General features: G+C 41.9%; 1 protein-coding gene across 1 annotated transcript in view; it reads left to right on the top strand.

The window, feature by feature from the left end:
• ABCA13 (ATP binding cassette subfamily A member 13) overlaps positions 1-21,535 on the top strand; it is a 459,896-nt gene that overhangs the window by 321,759 nt on the left and 116,602 nt on the right. The window contains 3 exon segments of the mRNA XM_069462020.1: positions 12,267-12,321; positions 14,122-14,299; positions 17,286-17,401. Coding sequence (XP_069318121.1) covers positions 12,267-12,321; positions 14,122-14,299; positions 17,286-17,401 — 349 coding nt within the window.

The following is a 21,535-nucleotide window of genomic DNA, read 5'->3' as shown; positions in this document are numbered from 1 at the left end:
GCTCCCGTGCCTTTCCCCAAGGTGTGACCAGCCTTACACTGCTGGCCTGCCTGCCGTCCCTTGTGGCCGCAGCACCTTGGTCCAGACTGCCTACCTCACCCTGCAGAACTTTCAAGGCCCAGCTCAGGTATCGCCTCCATTGGAATCCTTGTCATCTTTGCAGCATGAGTTAGTGGCTTCTTCTCTCTCTTCCTACAGACATTAGCTTCTAAAATTCATCCATATATTTATTTTTAGCATGCATTCATCTTATGACAGACATTTTCCAGGTACTATCTTGGGTCATTGCTATGGTTTGAGTATGCCCCTTAAAGTTCATGTATTGGAAAGTTGGTCCCCAGTGGAACAGAGTTGGGAAGTGGGGCCCTCGGGAGGTGGTTGTGTTGTGGGGCTCCACCCTCATTGAAGGAGTCAACACTGTTATCTCAGGAGTGGGTTAGTTATTGCTGGTAACATGGACTTTCCAGACTCCAGAACTGTTAGGAGTAAATTTCTTTTCTGTATTAATTACCCAGTCTCAGGTATGCTGTTATAGCAACAGAAAACAAACTCAGATAGTCACTAAATCAATTAATACTTTGCACATCATTATTTGTTTACATCTCTGTCTTTGGTGATAAGAATGTAAACGCCTCATGAAAGGTGTTTACAGTACTGGTATTTATGTTTTCCTGAGTCTTTATCCATAGGAGGTATTCAATAAATGTGTTATTTAAATGAATGAGTTTTGCATCATTATTATAGGGTTACTATAGTACATTTCATTACTATAATTATATTCTATAATAAAGATAAATATGCAGTAAGATAAATACTTGCTGCTTTCATTATTATGACTTTCTGAGTTGGCATAATACTATTAAACTGAAATATTAAATAGAGATATAAAAGAACAAACCTAAGAGGAAATTTGTTTTAATAGGACTAAAGGAATAAGTGAAAACAGATTCAACAGAATAGTGCCTAAGTAGATAGTAGGTATCTTCCTCTAAGGAGAAAGAGTAAGAATAAAAGAGTATAGGACATTTTTATTCTATTCTATTCTATTATTTTATTTTATTGACAGTAGTGGTGGTGGTGGTAGCGGTTGGAAATGTTTGAAGATAAACTTCAGCTCCTCATTCAAATCGCATCTAAACCTCAGAATACTAGCAATGAAACGCCACCATGTGAGACGAATTAACCTCAGCAGTGTCACGATCAGGCTAGATCCAGGGTCCCAAACTACGTGCACATTGAAGTCACCTGAGAGTTCTGTTACCAACCCAAAGAGACTCTGATTTAGTTGGTTTGGGGTAAGTTTTAAATGGCAGGAGTTTTTATTGTCCTCAGATGATTCTAATTGCAGCCAAGTTTAAGAACCACTGAGTTAAACTGAGACACAACTGATTCATACTTTGGTCACTGAAGGAGAAAAACAGACAAAAATGTAAATTAGGAGTCAGAGTAGAGATGTCCATACTTACCTTCTCACTATTAGGAACCTGGCAGACACCTGGTTGCTGGGGAACAAGAGAGAACTGTTCTGGAACCAGAACCTGGAACCAGAAAGCACTCTTTCTTCTCTCTTCTCCTTTCTCCTCATTAATACTTCTCTTTCTGAATGCCCTGGAAAGCTACAACTCCTTAGGATGCTGCAAGTGCCAAGGAGGAAAAAGGACGGCTGCGCAGGCTGCGTGCTATGATGATAGGGCAGAAATACAGTGAACCCTGGAGCAAGAAATGACACGCATGGTCATTTTTTCCTGCTTTACTTTGATGAAATACAGAACTCTCTAGGAATAAATCCCCAAACTATACTGAGAGAGAATGAACACGAGAACAGGGTAATCTCTGATCTGTATAATAGAGCTACTGAATGAACAGCCTTTGGGTATTGGAAATCAGCTGGAATCCATGACCTTCAATATGACTTTGAGAACTTTGGAGATATTTTGAGAGAGGAGACCCAGCAGCACCCAAGTGAAGGTAAAGGGGGACCCTAATATGGTAGGATGTTGAGCATCGAAATCCATCAGGACTAGCTTGCTCTTGCTGGAACCAAGGAGAAACAAGAAACCAAAGAATAACAAAGCCAACTGTCAAACCCAGCATGGAACAGAGACTAATGCCCCAACCTCAGAGAGGAGAAGATCACATGCATGGAGAGGGTGTTTTCATGGGAAGCACCTCACAATGAGTTTATATCCACATAAATACAGGAAAACGTGCAAACTCTATGAAACAGAAGTAAAATGTGAGAAGAAAATGCCAGGTGGAGTTGCAGAGTGAGACCCAAAAGGGACTAGCTAAAACACAGGTAGAAATATGAATTTTCATTGGATGCAGGGAATAATATTATTGATTGCAAACCTCTTCCCTTCACTCAGAATTATTGATTTAGAGGGGGAAACTCATGAAATAATTCTCTAAGAACACAGAGAAAAACTGTGACATAATAAAGCTAACCAGAGGAGAAGAGCTAAAGGAATTAGGTAGAGAAAGAAGGTGAATGAAGAATAATTAAAGTAACAAGGAATGATACAAGAAGAAAACTTGTACCAAACACAAAGCAAAACAGCTTCTAGGTCAATAGATTTTAATAGTTTGCTACAATTCAAGCCAAATTTCTGAATTGGGTTTTGTAGAAATAGCAATGACTGATACACAAATTTGCTGAGTTTTCTAAAGTTCAGGGATAAAGAAATATTTTTTACAAAGCTATGAGTCAAACACATTACTTTCAAGGGAATACAAATAAGACTGGCCTCTAAATTTTTTTAGTTTCCTTTGAGACTTTGTTTTTGACCCAGAGATTTTTAGAGGTGTGATGTTTAAATTCTAGGTTTTTAAGATTTTCCTGTCACTGATTTCTAGTTTGATTCATTATGGTCAGTGACCATACTATGCATGATTTTAATCATTTTAAAACAGTTGAGGTTTATTTTATGCATCAGGATACTGTTTTAGTGAAGCTTCTATGGTGACCAAAAAAATATATTCTGATCTCGTTGGTGGGAGTGTTCCATATGTGTCAATTAGATGCTATTGGTCGATTGTGTGGTTCAGTTCTTCTGTATCTTCACTGATTTTCTATCTAGTGGTTCTGTGATTTGCTGAGTGGTGGGTACTAAAGTCTCCAAATTGTGGATTTGTCTATTTCTCCTTTATGCTTTATCAGTTTTTACTTCATGTATTTTGAATCTCTGATGTACACATCAAATGTGTATGTACATTTGCCATAGTCGTGTATTCCTGGTTGATTAATCCTTTTATCATTATGTAATATTCCTCCTTGTCACCAGTAATTTTAGTTGCAAATTCTACTTTATCAGATATTAATGTAGTCTCTCGTATTTTGTTTTAATTAATGTTCACATGGTATATCTTTTCCATCCTTTAACTTTGGATCTTTCTTATTCTGTTTGAAGTGAATTTTATGTAGACAGCATATGATTGGGTGATATTTTTTAATCCACTACCAATCTCTACATTTTAATTGGTGTACGGAGATTATTCACATTTAAGGTAATTAGTAATATGTTGGGGTTTAAGTATGACACTCTATTCTTTGTTTTCTGTTTCCTCTGTTTCTCTTTTCTTGCCTTCCTATGAATTACTTGCCCATATTATTTTAGGATTCCATCTTGATTTCTTTGTAGTGTTTTTGAGTATATCCCTTCATATAGTTTTCTTAGTGGTGGTTCTGGGCCTTACAATATGCATGTGCAACTTATCACAATTTACTGATACTGTCATTTACAACTTTGAGTGAAGTATGGAAACCATACTTCATTTTATCTTCTCCACTTTTAAAATATTAGTGTCTTAAGTACTTCCTTGTAAGTTGAGCACCACATCAGATGGTGTTCTAATCCTTACTTAAATCACTTAAAAATTTTATGAGATAAGGGGATAAAATTCATGATATCAAGGATAGTCTATTATATTGACTCTTGTTTTTAACACATCCTGATGTTCTTTCCTTTGGGAAGTTCTAAGCCTTCTTTTATTATGATTTCCTTTCTGTTTAGAGAACTTGCTATTGCTATTCTTTAAGAGTAGGCTTGCTAATGACACATGTACTTATTTGTTTTCAACTGATAATGTCTTTATTTTCCCTTGATTCTTTAAGGATAATTTCACTGAGTATAGAATTAATGGTTGACAGTTAGAGAAAAGTTCAGCCCTTGAAAAATGTGCTACTTCCTTCTGGCCTCCATGGTTTCAAATGAGAAACCCATTGCTATTCCAGCTGGTGTTCCCTTCTCTCTCTATGATTGCTTTCAAGATTTTTTTGTCTACTTTAATTTTCAGAAATTTAATTACGATATGTCTTGGTGTTAATTTCTTTGATTTTATCCAATCAGGATTCATTTAGCTCTTGGATTTTTAGGTTTATGTCTTTTACCAAATTTTGGAAGGTTTCAGCCATTGTATCTTTTTTGCTCTCATTCACTCTCTCTCTCTTTTCATCTTCTAAGATCTGGTAATAAGACTTTGATCTTTTTATTATTTTCCCACAGGTCCCATTCCTGAATATCTTTTTTTAAATTTATTTTTTATGTTATTTAGGTTGAGTAAATTCTTTTATTTCTGGGAGAGATTAAGAGGATGAAGAGAGAGAGAGAACCACCAAAATGTATTTTAGTCAGAATAGTTCATATATGTCTTTTAATACTCTGTCAGATTTAATTAATTTTTTTACTTGTCCATATATCACTGCATCTCATAGTGAATTAATTAAAAGAATACAAACTTTTCCTCATGTACTGATGTTAAGACAAGTTTTTTCTTTTGATGTAGATACTTATAGACATCTGGACATTAATACTTCCAAAGATATACATTTTATAGGAGTAATGAACCTGAAAGCGACTACTTGAATTGGAGACATGCTAAGTGTCTTGCTATCATAATGGATATTGGACAAAAGCACAGATGTGCATTTTTACAAATGGCAGATATACAGAGTCTGGAAACCATAACAGATGTAGCCATAATGAGAATACTGAATGAGAAAACTAATTTTATACATTTTATACATTGCTGTGGGCCAATTCTTCAAAAGAAAAGCCAGAATATAAATGATAAGAATAATCAAACAAAGAAAATTATTCAAATGTATTCAAAATGTACATTTTGAAACATCATTTCTGAAAACCTGTGAAGTGATGCCAGAAAGAATTGAGTGAGCTCCTTCCTCTACTCAATTGTGGTGTTGAAACCATGGCCCCTCTCTTTAAGAGTTTGGACATCTTATCAACTTCAAGATTCCATCACAATACGATTGTTACCTAAATAGAGTGCTGAGTGCACATAATACAATGGCAATAACAACGCAATTACAGAGATTGTCCATTGCAATAATGTGGATTTTTACAGCAAGGATATCAAAGACTATAAGTGATTTTCTGAGTCTCACAGGAAATGGATTAAACCAGGATCCAGAAAATCAGGGTTGTAGTTCTCACTCTGCTACCAATTATGCTGGACCTCAGATAAGTCACTGGAATGTCTCTTTGCCTTGCTTTCCTTCCCTGCACCCCTCCAGTCCCTCGGCTGCACATCTGACAAGATTCCTCTCTGTGAGACAGCTCATAAGCTCTCCTCTCTCCCCTTGGATCTGCGGAAGGAGCTCTGGTTTCTAAAGCTTTTCTATTTTCAAGAACAAGGGGCTGCTGTGAGAGTGAGTGAGAGTGGGCCCATGTGGGTGTAATTTCTCCCACTTGCTGCTTCTTGCTCAGGGGTCTCGGGGAACCCAGAGGCTCTTGGGGAAGAGAGTGAGCTTCCACCTGTGTCTTCATTCATCCTCCATTCATTACCTCTTCTACTCTTCCACTTTTCAGAAAATACTCACACATCATTTATTTAAATGACTTCAAGTCCCTCCTCCGTTTTGCAAAATGCAAATAAAATCTTCTCAGCATCGATTTCAAGAAATATTGGCTTGATATTTACAGATGTTTAATTTTTCAGAGCTGCTTCTAAAGAATAACTATGATTCTGAAAACATAGTGATAAGCTAAATGGCAACATAAAAATGAAACGCTCACCAGTGTTTGCAAACTAAAAAAACTGTGTGAGGGGCCACCTGTGCACACGTACTGCCTGCAGTCCCAGGTGACCATGCTCCTGTCAACCTTGCCTCTGCAGTTCGAGGGCCGCCCTGCAAGATCATGCTTCCTTGCATGCCAGCTAGGCTTTCATGTGCATCACTGCATTTGGCCCTTCCCCTGTAAAGCTCCCGACTTCCTCCCCACCCTGTTCTGCATAACCCCCCTGGGTACCTCGCAGGGTACCTAGTCCCATGAGTGGGCTCTAGCCCCCCTGGATGGTGAACTTCTCAGGGGAGGGCCTGCTTGTCCCTCCCAAATAGCGTGTTGCTACACAGTGGGCAGGGAAGAGATGCTTGTGAATGAATTCTCAGGCCTGTGAAGAAAGGCATCAAATCTCTATTTGATCCTTGATGAAACTAAATTAATGTCCACTGCCCAGATTTCCACCATCAAAATTAGAACAAAGTCAAGATGTTGTTTGACTTCTGATCTGACAGGGGCAGGCTGTTGTCTTACAAAAGCAGGAGGTAAATGCCCCATGGAGGGGGACGAGATTTAACACGACTCTGACAGCAAGCCCAGGGTTTGCCCTGCTTATGTGATGGCCTTTCCTTCCTAAACATTGTGGTCTAAGGTGCTCTATTTCTCTGTATCTTAACTTTGAGAGACAATTTCTTAATTTCATGATGAAAATGTGGGAATGGCTCTGCAGTGAGATTTAGGTCAGTGGTGGCCTTTAAAAGTGCTCAGGAATCTTCCTGGAGCACTGAGGGCTGAGCAGGAAGGGTGTTCCAGGACCACGATGATCCTCTGGAGGGCGCTGGGAGAGGAACCACGGATCATCCATGTGTGTTCTTCAACATACTGTATTTAAATATTTACTCTGTTGAAACTATGTAAATTATAGGGCTCTGAAGCCAGCACCAAATGAAAAACTGTGGCCCCTCTGAATTATTTACGTGAGGGCCCCAGGAAGGGAGGGACAGCCACCGTGGTTTGTGGGGTTCAGGTATTTGCACCTGTGGCCTCATACTTCTAAGACCAAGATGGGGGCAGACCCCAGGGAGGATGATACCTAAGCACAAAAGGACAGGAAGAGAGGGCAGGATGGCTGCCCTTGTTGGCTCTCTCCTAAAGCTTATTACAGAAATGTATGAACTATATCAGCAGCTCTTTTCTGCAACTGTTGAGGTTTCATTTATATGTTATACATGTTGTTGGCACACCTTGTGGCTCTTAGCACAGAGGCAAGATTTTCAGTGCTCCGTGTGTCAATAGGTGATTTGATGAGACAGGCGCAGACCTAGGCTCCAGACACGTGGGTTCTGCCTGTGCTCACGGCAGGTTCCGTGCGCCAGGAAAATCAGCACATTCCTCTGCTGCTGTTTCTGCTTCTGGAACACAAGCGTGTGTCCACATTAGACCACTTCATGGGGTTCCTTTTTCCCATAAGAATCTGCAATTCTAAAATGCTGCAAGATGATTTACAAAGAAATACATGCACAGTATACTAGTTTCTTTAACACGAAATTTCACCATCAGATTACTGAATGAGAAAATGTATTATGAAAACATCCAGAATAGCGTCTGGCACGTCGGGGAATTACTAACCACAGAAGCAGTCAATCATTTCACCAGTGCGATAGGAGACCAGATGTACTCTTGCCTCCTAGATTAAAACCCTAACAGAATGACACAAATCCAGGAAATATGCTAAAATGAAGGACAATAAATTCATACCAGATGAATGCGGGTACAGAAAGCAAATATGAGAGCACTGTTTTTAATCTTTCAGCAATGACTGTCATGGTTTAAAGTAAGAAAAGATATTTATGCAACCTGATCAAATAAAGATCCAACCTTGGTAGTTTAACATTTTATTATTGAACTCTGCATAGAAACAGAAGCTATTTTTGCAGCCTTGTACTGCAGAATGAGCAGAGCAGAGGGCTTCAGCCTCCAGCCCTGTCTCCTTCCCACTGCGTGGCTGTAATCTTGGGAAAACCAGGTGCGTGTGCTGAAGAGAGATGTGTGATGTGGTGGTGGGGAATGGGCCGTGGCGGCTGCAGCCCAAGGTCTGACTCCCAGCTGTGTCACGGCTGTCAGGCTCTGGGAAGGTTTCGGAAACGCCTGCACTTCAGGTGCTGCTCTTGTAGGCGGGCACAATTACACAGATGCGACTGAGTTGCTCAATCAGAACTTACACAAACAGCCTAATGTTCTAAATGGCATACAGCACACAGCCACAGGCTGATTTTTGTGTACTTTTGGATTCTAGACCCTTCTCTGGGCTCACAGGTAAGTAAGGACTCAGTCTGAGGTCTGCCTCTCCTCTTTACCCACCTCTGGTCTCCTGCATATTTAATTCATCTTTTTCTGTGCACAGTGAGAATACTTAAGATCTAATCTCTTAGCAAATTTCAAGTGTACAAAATATAATTATTAACTATCATTGCCATACTGTTCATTAGGTATTCAGAACTTATTCACCTTATCCCTGACAGTTTGTATCTTTGACCAGCATTACCCCACTGCTTCCTTCACCTGGCCCCCATAGCCACCCTCCGCTCTGTTTCAATGGGTTTGATTTTTTGTAGATTCCACATGTAAGAGAGACCATGCAGTGTGTCTTTCTGTGTCTGGCTTATTTTCCCAACATAATGTCTTGCAGATTCAGTCTAGTTGCAAAGGCAGGGTTTTCTTCTTTTTTACAGAGCTGAATAATATCGCGTTGTGTGCATATATCTATCATCTATCTATCTATCTGTATATCCCACATTTTCTTTATTCATTTATTTATCAATGGACAATTAGGTTGTTTCCATATCTTGGCAATTGTGAATAATGCTGCAATGAATATGGGAATGCAGACATCTCTTCAAGACATTAATTTTATTTCCTTTGGATATATACCAGGGAGTGGGATTGCTGGAGCATGTAGTAGGTCAATTTTTAATTTTTTGAGGCACCTTTATACTGTTTTCCATCATGGCTATACCATTTATATTCCCACCAGCAGTGTATAAGAGGTGATGGATATGCCAATTAGCTTGATTGTGGTAATCATTTCACAATGCATACATTTTTCAGAACAAACATCACATTGTATACTTTAAATATATACAATGTTTATTTGCCAGTTATAACTCAAGCTGGAAACAAAACAAAACAATGGAAGAGCAATAATAATTTAGAAAAAGGAAATTTAATTCATCGGTCGGATGTGAGATGGGAGTGGGGTGGGATTGGGGTTGGGCAGGGCAGCATAAGGAAATGGTAAAACATTCCTGCAGTTACAGAGTTTGGGAAAATGATAGCGATCCAGTTTTTCACGTGAGAACAGAATGGGATAATATGAGGATACTATGAGAGTTTCGAACTTGATTTTAACGAGTAGCAGTGTCTAGATAAAGAATATGGACTCTATGTTTTTCTTCCTTTTTCTTTCTGGAAGTTCTCTTGGGCTTCTGTGGGGGATTGATGAGCTTGAGAGGAAGCAAGCTGAGAGAGGATACAAGTTAGGAGCATCCAGGCAGGGGTGCGGGTGTTTGTAAGTGAGACCTGGCACTGTGGGGAGGGAGGTGAGGTGAAGTTTCTTGGATGTGTGGGTGAAGAAGAGCAGGAATATTGGAGGGCTTCGTTTGTGAGCCTGAGTGGCTGGGAGGATGATGGGGGCATCCGCAGCAGGAAAGCTGAAGGAGAACATCCGTAGGCTGATGCTGGGATCTTTTTCTTGGATTTAACACAGAGCATGGGGGGAGACATGTAGGATATATCTATGATAGTCAAAGGATGCTCAAGAAGACCCCAGGGGAATGTGAGGATGTGGGGAAGAGAGCTGCAGGGAGACTTCCCGACATGCCTGCATTGCTACCTGTTGCTGCATGAGGAGAATTCAGCTGTGGAGTGTGTTCCATTTCATCCCCAACCTGGTGTGCAGCAGTTCAATTCTGGCACTGTCAAAGGGCACAGTCCCCAACAAGATTGTCCATACTTCAAACACCAGCTGTGTCTCCATTAGGTTTGATAATTTGCTAGAATGACTTGCAGAATTCAGGAAAGCACCATATTTACAAATAAAGTTTTATTACAAAGGATGTAAATCAAGAGGACCAGCCAGATGAAGAGACACATAAAGTGACATCGAGGAATATTGTAGAGCTTCTATCCCGTCTTCTTATGGAATCCAGGCACATCAGCCTCCCAGCACATCTATGTGTCCACTGAGCCTCAGTTTCCTGAGATTTTATTGGGGTTTGATTAGTAAGCATGACTGTGTGAATCATTGATCACATGATCAAACTCAATCTCCAGCCCTCTCTCCTCCCCAGAGGTTGGGCTGACCCAAAGTCCAACCCTGTAAGCATATGCTTTATTATAATTTTTGAAGCTGGCTGCTTGGACCAACTTTTCCCTCTAAAATATTATAGACCAAGTCATTTCCTTTGATACATGACAATTCTCTATCTATCTAAAGACATTTTCATACTCCCTCCCACTCCAGGTGTATATATATATGTGTGTGTGTGTGTGTGTGTGTGTGTGTGTTTGTATGTAGTTTCAGATTAAACAATTCCAATATTCTCTTGTGTTCCTCAAATTATATTAGATTGTTCTCATTCATATGTAGATCCTGGAAGAGCTCATTGCTCATAGTTGCAACACAACATTGCGACTATACTCCCACCATCTGCAGCACCCAGTGGGGCACTTGCCTCCCTTTGACAGGACCTCTTACTTGCACAGTCTAATTTCAGTTAGCTTTTGCACACCCGCTTGATGGGGTTGGTTAATATTGGGCTGCTCCTCCAGTGAAACTCTGCCTGCAAGTCAAAACCTTAGCTAGGAAGGATGGGGTCTGGCAGACACTAGGAAGACTGGGGCTGGAAGTTGAGCTCCGTGAAAGAAAGAATGGTAGGTGAAAGACTGGAAGATGCTGTTGGTCCAGACAGGCAGGGGGTCAAGACCACACAATTCAGTTCATGATGACTGTGTAAGTCCAGGACCTAGGAAGTGACACAGCAGACATCAGGTCTACATGGTGAGAGCCTGGACCAGAATATCAGGACAATATTGATTTATAATTAAAGAAATTGTTCTGTGAAACTATATAGAGGACTTCCTGAACAAATATCTCCCACTGGGCTATATGCTACGAGCCAGAACTTACCTCAGGGCTTGGCTGAGGCTGGCACAGCTGGAGAGGGGAGGAGGTGGCAAAGGGACAGAAGTCCAGATGCCAGGTGGTAACACTGTTGGGATTTGGAATACTGTCATCTTTTCCAGTTCTGTACCTTTTATTTATGCTTAGTTATACCCCATGTTATTGTACTAAGTCTTTAATGTGCTCTCATAACGGAATGCAAAATACAGATGAAAAGATAAATTAAAAGAGAGCCAAAAGAAGAAGAAAAGCCTAGGAGTGGCAACGCGCAATGGGCAAGCGTGTTGTGCCTTCTGTGGTGGCTCCACACGTTTCAAACAACCAAATGAGAAAAGGAAAACTGATCACTCTCACAGTTCATAATGTCTTGAGGATGAAACACAAACCAGTTTCATTTATGGAGTTCTTCTTGATGAAATATTGACTGGAACTTTTTGGGAAAGGGATCTCACACTGTGTGATGTTATGACAGCCTTCATAATAAAACCCTCCTAATTGATAATTTGATGGCACTTTCTCCATATTGGCTGCTGACATTGTATTAATGCACAAGCAAGAAAACAAACAAAGCAAAACAAAATAAACAACTCCAAAAGCAAAACTGGTTCAATGAAATGGTCCAGTTTTCTATCTGTCTGTACCTGGCTTGATCTACAGGTGAATTCTTGAATATTGACATGGTTTCTATCAAATGATCTCCTTTGCATATTGTAATACTTAGCCTGAATCTGTTTCCTCACTGCAAACATATGGATAATATATTACTCAGGCCACTGGGACACTTTAAGGAGTAGACAATAAAATGTGATAACCCATAAGCACAGTGCCTGTCATAGAGGCATGAACAATACTTGCCGGTTATGTTTGACAACAGCAGCAATGACAAAAATCCCTTGCTGAACTGCTGATGAAGTTTACCATTGTTTGCTGCTCATGGACCAGGACTGGGCAGAGCAAACAGGAGGTATCTTTTGGGCACAGGGAGTCTGTGTGGCTTGGAGATGGGCTGTGATTCACCATGAAGGAGCAGGCTTGAGGCTCACCTTTCAACTTGTCGTCCACAGGAATAACACTCTATAGCCACCCGTACGGAGGGGCCTTGCTGAACGAGGACAAGATGTGAGTTGATGGTGTGCTGGGAGTGGGGGTTGTGACCCCAACTGTGGAAGAAAATCCTGGGGTTATCTTAGGGGTGATTTTTATCTCTCTTTGACATTTGCCCCAAGAGATGTTGGCATATATAGTTAGTGGCACAGGGCTTGGGCACTTTTTTACAAAGTGTGTAAAAAATGAGTATTAAAAGAGGAAGTACATTGACTGAGCTTAAAAAAGATAAGCTGTACTTCTAAGCAAAAATTGTCCTTAAGGGAAGGATTTTTCTGGAATCCTATGGGACTGCACATCTTTTAGACCTCTTTTTTGGGTTAAAATCATAAACGTAGCATACATATAGGTAAACATAGTAATGCCTCCTTGAACATTTCTCAGCAACCTCTTCCTTACGGTTTGGAGGGAGTCAGGGGGGTGACAACGCCAGTGCTCTCCAGGTACGGAGTTACAGGCCAGCTCTCGTTGTCTTGATAAGGGGTAGCATGCTTCGCCCGTCTTCTGGTTTTTTCACTCATCTCCCTTCTCTATTATATGGTTGACAAATTTTTAATTAAAAGTTAATAATAAAAGTAAGCATTACTTATGTGCTTTTTATGACCTACCAAATTGAGCTGGAGAATGCAAATCTGCTTAATGGGCGTTCTCTGCTCAAGTAGCTAAGCCAGTGGAAAGCGTGTTGCAGTCTGTCCTCACATTCACGTACTGATTGGGGGGTGCTGGCTTGAATAGTCTCTGATACCTGCCCAGGACACCGGGACTAGGCAAGTGGACGTCTGTTATAAAATGAGTCATGGTGGAAGGAAGGCATGGCTCGGCCGATGGTTTGTGGTGAGAGGTTTCATCATGTCAACTTCCTGTGAGACCACGTGTGGCCTGACTGTTCCTCAAGAGCGAGCAGAGAGGAGGCGGCAATTGACTGGAGGGAAGGACGTTAGGGGTAGTGCTCCAGATTAAAAAATAACCAGAAAGCGTACAGTGCATGTTATTGCACAAACACCCCGATCTGTTGCAAAAGCTTTTTGGTATTTCAGGTGAGTACATTTAGAAATGGTCCAGTGAAGTGAGGATCTGTGGCGAGGGCCCCTCCTTGGCAGGTGTTCCTGTTGAGCAAAGCAGTCCCAGCGTGGGCAACAGTCACGGCTGACCGTGGGTGCCACTTTGGGGATGTCTCTCATCTTACCTGGGAGGCAGCTTCACGGTCAAGAGCAGACTTGGCACAGCAAACTCTTAAATGCTCCTCAACTTGCGCTGCTCAGTTATGTCTTCTGTAAACTGAGACCAATAGCCCTGTCTCAAAGGCGGTTGAGGGGACTTAATGAGGAGATCCACACCCTTAGCCAGCATGCCTGGCCGATCATGTGGTTTTGGTTTTTTTTTTTTGAGACAGAGTCTCGCTCTGTTACCTGGGCTAGAGTGCTGTGGCGTCAGCCTAGCTCACAGCAACCTCAAACTCCTGAGCTCAAGCAATCCTCCTGCCTCAGCCTCCCGAGTAGCTGGGACTACAGGCATGTGCCACCATGCCCGGCTAATTTTTCTATATATATTTTTAGCTGTCCATAGGATTTCTTTCTATTTTTAGTAGAGACGGGGACTTGCTCTTGCTCAGGCTGGTCTCGAACTCCTGAGCTCAAACAATCCGCCCGCCTCGGCTTCCCAGAGTGCTAGGATTACAGGCATGAACCACCATGCCCGGCCCATGTGTTTTTAATTAGTGGTTCTTACTGCCGTCCTCATCACTGATTGTTAATGACAGAAAGAAGATCCTGTTCTCTGTGTAACACCCGACGGTCTGTTCTGTTCTGCCTACAGCCTGGAGAGCATCCGCCAGTGTGGTGTCGCCCTCTGTATTGTGCTGGGATTCTCTATCCTAACTGCAGCCATCAGTAGCTCCATGGTGCGGGACAGGGTGACCGGAGCCAAAAGGCTGCAGCACATAAGTGGCCTTGGCCACAGGACGTACTGGTTCACTCACTTCCTGTATGACATGGTAGGATTCGGGAAGGAGGCTCCTTGTGCCTCCTTGCTAGTGAACTGTTGAGTGTGTGTGTGAAGTGGGGTGGGGAGGACAGGCCACCTTGGACTATCTGCAAAAGAAGGGATCATCTTACTGGTAAGAGCATTTCAGGTTGAGTCCAAGACTGACGGGCCTCAGGTTGGATATCTGGGAAATTAGGGACCTGCATGGAAAGAAATGCGAAGTTTCTTACCTGGGAGATGAGAAAGTAATTGCCTTTAATATGCTCTTTTCAAGGATGTAGAAGGTGAGGTGACAAAAAACATTAGAAATGGTCTGTCATCTTCATCCCTAAAAGCCCCTCCAGTGCAACCTCTGCCTTGTTCCCTAACGTGTATAGCAGATATCACTGGCATTTCCCATGTGCATTCAGCTCCCCAGTGGACACCCTCCAGGCCACTGTCTCCAGTCCTTAGGAGGACAATGCCAGATGCATTGTCCAGTTGTGCCCTATTGTTCAGGACATTTATCTTGAGTCAAAAAATGCATCTTAGATGATACATTGTCCTTCAGTGGTCAGCCTCTACTTTCATTGCTCTGGGGCAGAGTTGGCCTTTTGTGGGAAAGTGGAATCTTTGCCATTGTAAATATGATTTCTCCTGTGATATAGGACATCTTGCTTAGGTCAGTGGGAGGCCAGAGGGGCCCAGCATTCACTGAGCGTCCACTGCACACCAGGTGCTGTGCGCACTGAATCTGGCATATTTACAGGTTGCTCTCATGCAATGTTTATTCCTTTGAGCTGGCTTACAATTTAGCTAATTTACTTCCATTTGATCATGTAACCTGGATTTTGTTTTTGCAAGTTCAATTTGTATGGGTTACACCTAAGTTACCTCAACATTTCAGGAGTTCATTTAGTTTACTCAGGGTTTTCCCTCAGCCTGCTCAGTGAGTGTAATCACCTGGGACATTTAGTAACAATAAGGATCCCTTGGAGCCTGTCCTTCAAGATACTTTTAGTAGGTCTGGGTGGGACATGGAGGTCTGTGCTTTAGTGAGTACCCAAGGTGATTTGTGAATCTCAACCAAGATTAAAAAATACTGGTCCTCAAAACTCTTCATATTTATCAAGTGACCCTTTAGGGCAGCAGAGAGGAAGTGACTTGTCTTAAGCTCTTACGTCTGTCTAGTTGGTGCAGAGGTGGCATTTCAGTGCCCGGCTCTGCCTCCTGCATCAGTTTTGTTCCTGGTGCTGCAGACCGCCAGTGGCCACTTCACTGTCTCGTGTCTGCTATTTAGCTTTGTCTAATGGCCACAAACTTGCCAGAGAAAGTGGAATAAGGGTTCATCAAAAGAGAATAAGAGCACACAAGGGGGTCCACATCTCGAAGACACCATGGAGCATCCAGAGTTTCCAAAACTACGGGGTCTCCCCTCTCTCCTGTATCCTTAGTTTATTATCTCATTATCCCTCCTACTAAATGTGGCTCTTCTTTATTCTGTGGTGTTTGGCCTTGGGGTTTAAGAGCAGGGAGGGTTATCTTCTTCTTGGTTGACTGTTTTTTCAGCTTCCTCCAAACATTCCCTGTTTATTCAATCATTCATTTAAGGAATATTTTTGAGGATCTGCTATGGGTCAAGGTATTTCCAAGATTGTTATAGACTGAATGTTTGTGTCCCTCCCTCCCCCCCGAAATTCATATATTGAAACCTAATCCCCCATGTGAATGGAGTTGGAGGTGGGGCTTTGGGAGATAATTAGGTCATGAAGGTGGAGCCCTAATGAGTGGGATTAATGCCCTTTTAAAAGAGGCCCCAGAAAGCTCTATGTGAGGACATAGTGGGAAGGCACAGTCTCTGAACTAGACGGTCTCAGTCCTCACCAGGCACTGAATCTGGTACCCCTTTGATCTTGGACTTCCGGCCTCCAGAACTGTGAGCAATCAAGTTCTATTGTTTATCAGCTACCCAGTCTATGTTGTTCTTTATAACCATCCAAGTGGACAGAGATGTTGGCATAAAGCCATGAATAAGGCAGAGAAGATCTTCCCCCTCGTAGAGCTTGTGTTCTTATGAGAGGAAGCAAGAAACATGTGAGAAAACAAATAAATAAACACACAAGATATAGTTGGCTCATGACTGGATCCACTGAGAGAATGAAACACAACCATGGGATGGAGGGTGACTTTACGTGGGGTGATCAAAGATGGAAGTGAAAGTTCAGCTGAGAGCTGAGAGGTAAGGAGGAGCCGTCCACGTGGCTGACACTGAGAAAGAGCTCTGAGCCGGAGCTCCAAGAGAAGAGGGAGCCGGGTGTGTGAGAGCCCCCAGGGAAAGTCGTGGCTGTTCTTGGCCTGTGGGAACACCCCGGGGTAAGGCTGGGTTGAGGGTCAAGGCAAGGGGCCTGTCCTCGTTCTCCATGTTGTGGGGAGGCCATGTTTCATGGAAAGTGTTTGGATTCCTCAACTCCTCTTGAAGGAGATGGGTAGGCGTCACTGTACTGGTCAGCTCAAGCGGCCATAACAAAAGGCCACAGTCTGGGCAGCTTAACCACAGAAATTTATTCTGTCACAGTCCTGGAGGCTGGAAGTCTGAGATCAGAGTACAGGCAGGGTTGGTTTCTTCTGAGGCTCCTCTCCTTGTCTTGTAGACAACCATCTTCCCCTTGTGTCCTCACACGGTCATCCTCCTGTGTGCCTCCTGTGTGCCTGTGACCTTATCTCCTCTTTAATAAGGACACCAGTCCTGTTGCATGAGGGCTTACCCCAATGACGTCACTTTATCTTATCTCTGTTTTCAAGGCCCCTTCTCTAAATACAGCCACATTCTGACATACTGTGGGTTCGATTTAAACACTTTGGGGAGACAAGGCTCAGACATAGCTGCAAAACTCCCAATGTGCAAAATAAGATATGTATTTCACTGGAGGTTGAAAGGAAACTTCGGGGTAAGTAGATGATAATAAATATGACCGTCTGATGTAACAGCTCTCCTGTATTTCTTTTTATTTTCTCAGCTCTTTTACTTGGTTTCCGTGGGCCTGTGTGTCGCCGCCATTGCCGCCTTCCAGCTAACAGCGTTTACTTTCCGTGAGAACTTGGCGGCCACAGCCCTCCTGCTGGCGCTTTTCGGGTATGTGATGAGAAATGCTGCTGCAGAATTACGGTTTGTTTTCCAAACGAGAAAACCCTCAGGACGGCTTTGAACCTGCTGTCGGCTTCATGATTTCCTCTCTTTTGAAGCAATTATGTTGCTTCTACAAGGGACGCTGAGCAAACAAGCTGGAGCAGGGTGATGAATGCCCCGTGGGGGAGGAAGGGCTGACATGGTCGTGATGAAGATGGCATTGCCCTGTCTCCGACAGGCCCTCAAGCTGTCTGACAAACGTGTGCCGCTGGAAACGGATTCTCTGTTGTTCTCTCGTTGACATTAATCAGGGGCTCAAATACATAATCCAGTTAGCTCAGAGACTGCGCTCCTGGAGATTCTCTCAGGATGCTCTGTCTGGCATGGTCTCCCATCTCCTGTGATGTTAGTAGTTTGGAAACGTTTAGTCTAACTTCTGTGACTTTTTTCCTCTGGGGGAAAATTGCAAAAGCAGAAAAGTCATTTTACAAATTTCTCATTTATGCACATGAATCAAGATCATTGCTACAGGTCTCAAGTTATGCCTACCTGGTATCAGGAATATACGTGTCATCTTATGCATATATGTTTACATAGAGACTAACTATATGAGACATACTGGCTAATAGTAGGGAAAATAATTGACATGCTAATTTATTATAATCCAAGGCTTTTATTTAATTATTCATTTATTTATTTGAGACAGTGTCTCACTCTGTTGCCCATGTTAGAGTGCAGTGGCAGAGCATAGCTCACTGCAGCCTCAAACAACTGGGCTCAGGGGATCCCTCTCACCTCAGTCTCCCAAGTAGCTGGGACTACAGGTGCATGCCACCTCGCCCAACTATTTTCTTTTTTTTTATTTTATGTAGAGACAGGTTCTCTCGCTGTTGCCCAGGATGGTCTTGAACTCCTGGCTTGAAGTGATCTCCTGCTTCGGCCTCCCAAAGTGCTGGGATTACAGGAATGAGCCACCATGCCCTGCCTCAATGCATTTTTTTTTTAAACAAAACATCCAGCTTTTATTAAAGCAAAAGATTACAAATAAAATGATTTTTACACAGTTTGTAGTTATATCAGTGACATGGAATTATTCAAAATATCTAATTAGAAACAAAGTTTTACTTAAACAAATATACATCATTACTAGATGGATGCATAGATGGGTGAGTGGATGAATGGACGGAGAGATGGGGAGAGAGAAAGAGACAAGACGGAAAGATGATATTTTGGGGAGTGTTGATATTACCACTCACTAACTCTGTGGCCTTGGAAATATTAATTATTCTCTCTAAGGCTCATTTTCTTCCCCGTAAAACTCCATTTCTGTTGCTATAACGATTAAATTAGGTAGTTTATATAAGTACTGTGGACAATGACTGGTACAGAATTCCCGTTAGATTAATTTTAGCTATTATTGTTACCCTTAGAATTATTTTACTCTTCAGAGGCTATTATATCCTAAGCTATAAAACATGTTTATGGTAGACACGTTTGTTATACTCAACTAGAAATTTATGAGCCTGTGTATAAAGATCTCTCTATATGTGTACCTAGCTCTAAGAACATAAGTCTGATTTCAGTTTATTGATCCAATTGAATGGATAGTGTTGTCATATCACCTTATAGTTTGAGTAAAATAGACTTTGCTGTAAAATTATTTTTGAATTTTAGGAGAATAGATTTCAAAAATTGAGATAAAGCTTAAAATGAAATGGTTAGAAGCTCCTAAGAACCATGTTTTTAGAAATTTTTACTGACTTTGTTTTGATTGTGAACCCCATTAAGAATCTGACATAAGCTAAGAATCTTCTCCACAGCTATGACACTTTTTCAAAGAATTTCTGGGGATTCATAGATCTGTGGAAGCACAATCACAGGCCAACAGGGGTTACACACTTTGGTTAAGAATTCTTATGTTAGAGGGACCAAAGAGGTGTGAAAAGGTAGCTGACATTGTGTTTGTGATCAGGGCCAATTCCAGTGACGAAGGAGAGCCCAAGGAAGACAGAAGAGGGTCACAGAGGGGTCCTGGGGGGAGGTTCTGGTTGAATGTAGGTAGTTCTTCAGTGGCACACAGCCCAGGGGCACCGAGAACTCCAGTCTGGGCAGCCGCGGTCTCCTGCCTCCCGGCACTCTCCAGGTGCGGATGGCAGAGCGGGCTCACTCCTCTTGTCTCCACAGGGACCTGGAGGTACCGGGAGCCCAGGGACAAGTCTCTCAGGAAGGTGGAATCCCAGAATGCGCTGAAACCGAAGAACGTGTTCAGGCATTAAACAGGGCCACTTAATGGTTTGGAACCTGAAGAAATAAGGGATTGAATAAATGGATAGATTCTCATAAGACATAACAAAACAAACATGCCCAGTAACAATTTGATTTTTTTTCTCCCTCTCTATCAAGGAAAATTTGTTATTTAAACTGTAAGGGGGATGAGGGGGAGAATTTGCATCAAAAAAAGGGAAGTAACACCTAAAAATGTCTGAGAGAAAAGTGAGTCTAGCTTTTGTAAACAGTTGAAAGCTTAAGTACGTATTTAGTATATATTTGGTGCTATAGGATTATGGAGCTGAGGTCACAGGATGCTGTTCTGGTGCCTTGGGAAATTCACAAAACTTGGGGAAGTAGCCAATTTTCAAGGAAGGGAACCACCCTTCATAAATCCCAAATACTGTGAACAGTACATCAATCTCCAGCAAATTCTAAAATCACTAACATATTTTATTATGTTTTAATACAATAGTGGAGATCATTAAAAGCCACTGTAAGTTTTCTCTAAAAAATTATGCTCTATAAGCCAATTTATTTATTTTTCCTTTTTTTTTTATTTGCAAATATCTTCTGATTACATTTTATGTCTTTGCCTCACCCAAGCGAGGTTTAGAGGCATGCCCTTCCCCTCTACAATGCTCACCGTGTCTGTGACCGTTAGTTATGAGTTTGCCCCCCCAACCCTCTAATCCTTGGAGAATACTACTACCATGTGAGCACCATAGTGTTGATCAGTTAGTACCAATTTGATGGCGAGTATATGTATAGATTATTCTTCCGATCTTGTGATACCTCGCTGAGGATAATGGGCTCCAGGTCAATTCAGGAAAATATAAGAGGTGCTAAATCACTGTCATTTCTTATAATTGAGTAGTAGTCCATTGTATACATATACCAAATTTTAGTAATCCACTCATGAATTGACAGGCACTTGGGTTGTTTCCAGATCCTTGCAATAGTGAATTGTGCTGCCATAAACATTCGGGTGCAGATGTCTTTGTTATAGAATCTCTTTTGCTCTTTTGAGTAGATGCCCAACAATGCTATTGCTGGACCTAATGGTATTTCCACTCTTACACTGCTGGTGGGACTGCAGATTGGTGCAACCTCTGTGGTAAAGAATCTGGAGACACCTCAAAGAGCTGGGAGTGGAAATACCGTATTTATTTTTTCTTTAAAAAATTTTTTAAGAAGGGAGACTGGAGCTGCTAATATGTTAATTTGAGCCAAGTATTTGAAAACTAACTAATGAAAATGTAGTAAAAAAAAAGAAAGTGATACAATCACAGCCAGCTGAAAACCTTGCTGAAAGACTGTTCATTAATGTAGCAACAGGAACTCTCGGTGGCATCATTTAGGACTATGTCTCTGATTCTTTTTCTTTTCTTAAGCAATGCTTTGATCTACTTGTCAGATATTTAAATGACATAACCCAGTACGGAAACTTTATGTAATGAGCAACAAAATACAGATTCTGAACAATCTCAAAGAAAGCAGAGACTAATGTCGGGGTGGTAATTAGTCCCTTGAGTACAGATCGGGGTATCTGGGCCTGACAGCGGGATAGTGGGGCTACCGCGCTCTCAGACGGCGTTGCTGGGTGTGCAGACGCTGATCAAAGCAGGTAATGAGCTTGCTGTGCCTTGTGCCAGGACGACCACGTCATATGCTCTGTGAGGTGCTGCTACCCACACTCCCCTAAACCCCAAATGGCAAAATTTAACAGAGAGAGCTGGTTGAGTACCATGTTGTATAAAAAACAAAGAAAGACATGGTCTTTTGTAGTAGAGGTTTAAGCAGACTAACAAGGTTATCTTCAGCTGTTTAAAGGGCTGTCACATGGAAAAGAAAAGCTACTTACTACAAGTT

Source organism: Eulemur rufifrons, chromosome 29 (genome assembly GCF_041146395.1).
Source record: "Eulemur rufifrons isolate Redbay chromosome 29, OSU_ERuf_1, whole genome shotgun sequence".
Lineage (NCBI taxonomy): Eukaryota > Metazoa > Chordata > Mammalia > Primates > Lemuridae > Eulemur > Eulemur rufifrons.
The sequence above is the reverse complement of the archived record's forward strand: the minus strand, read 5'-3'. Positions and strand labels throughout refer to the sequence as shown.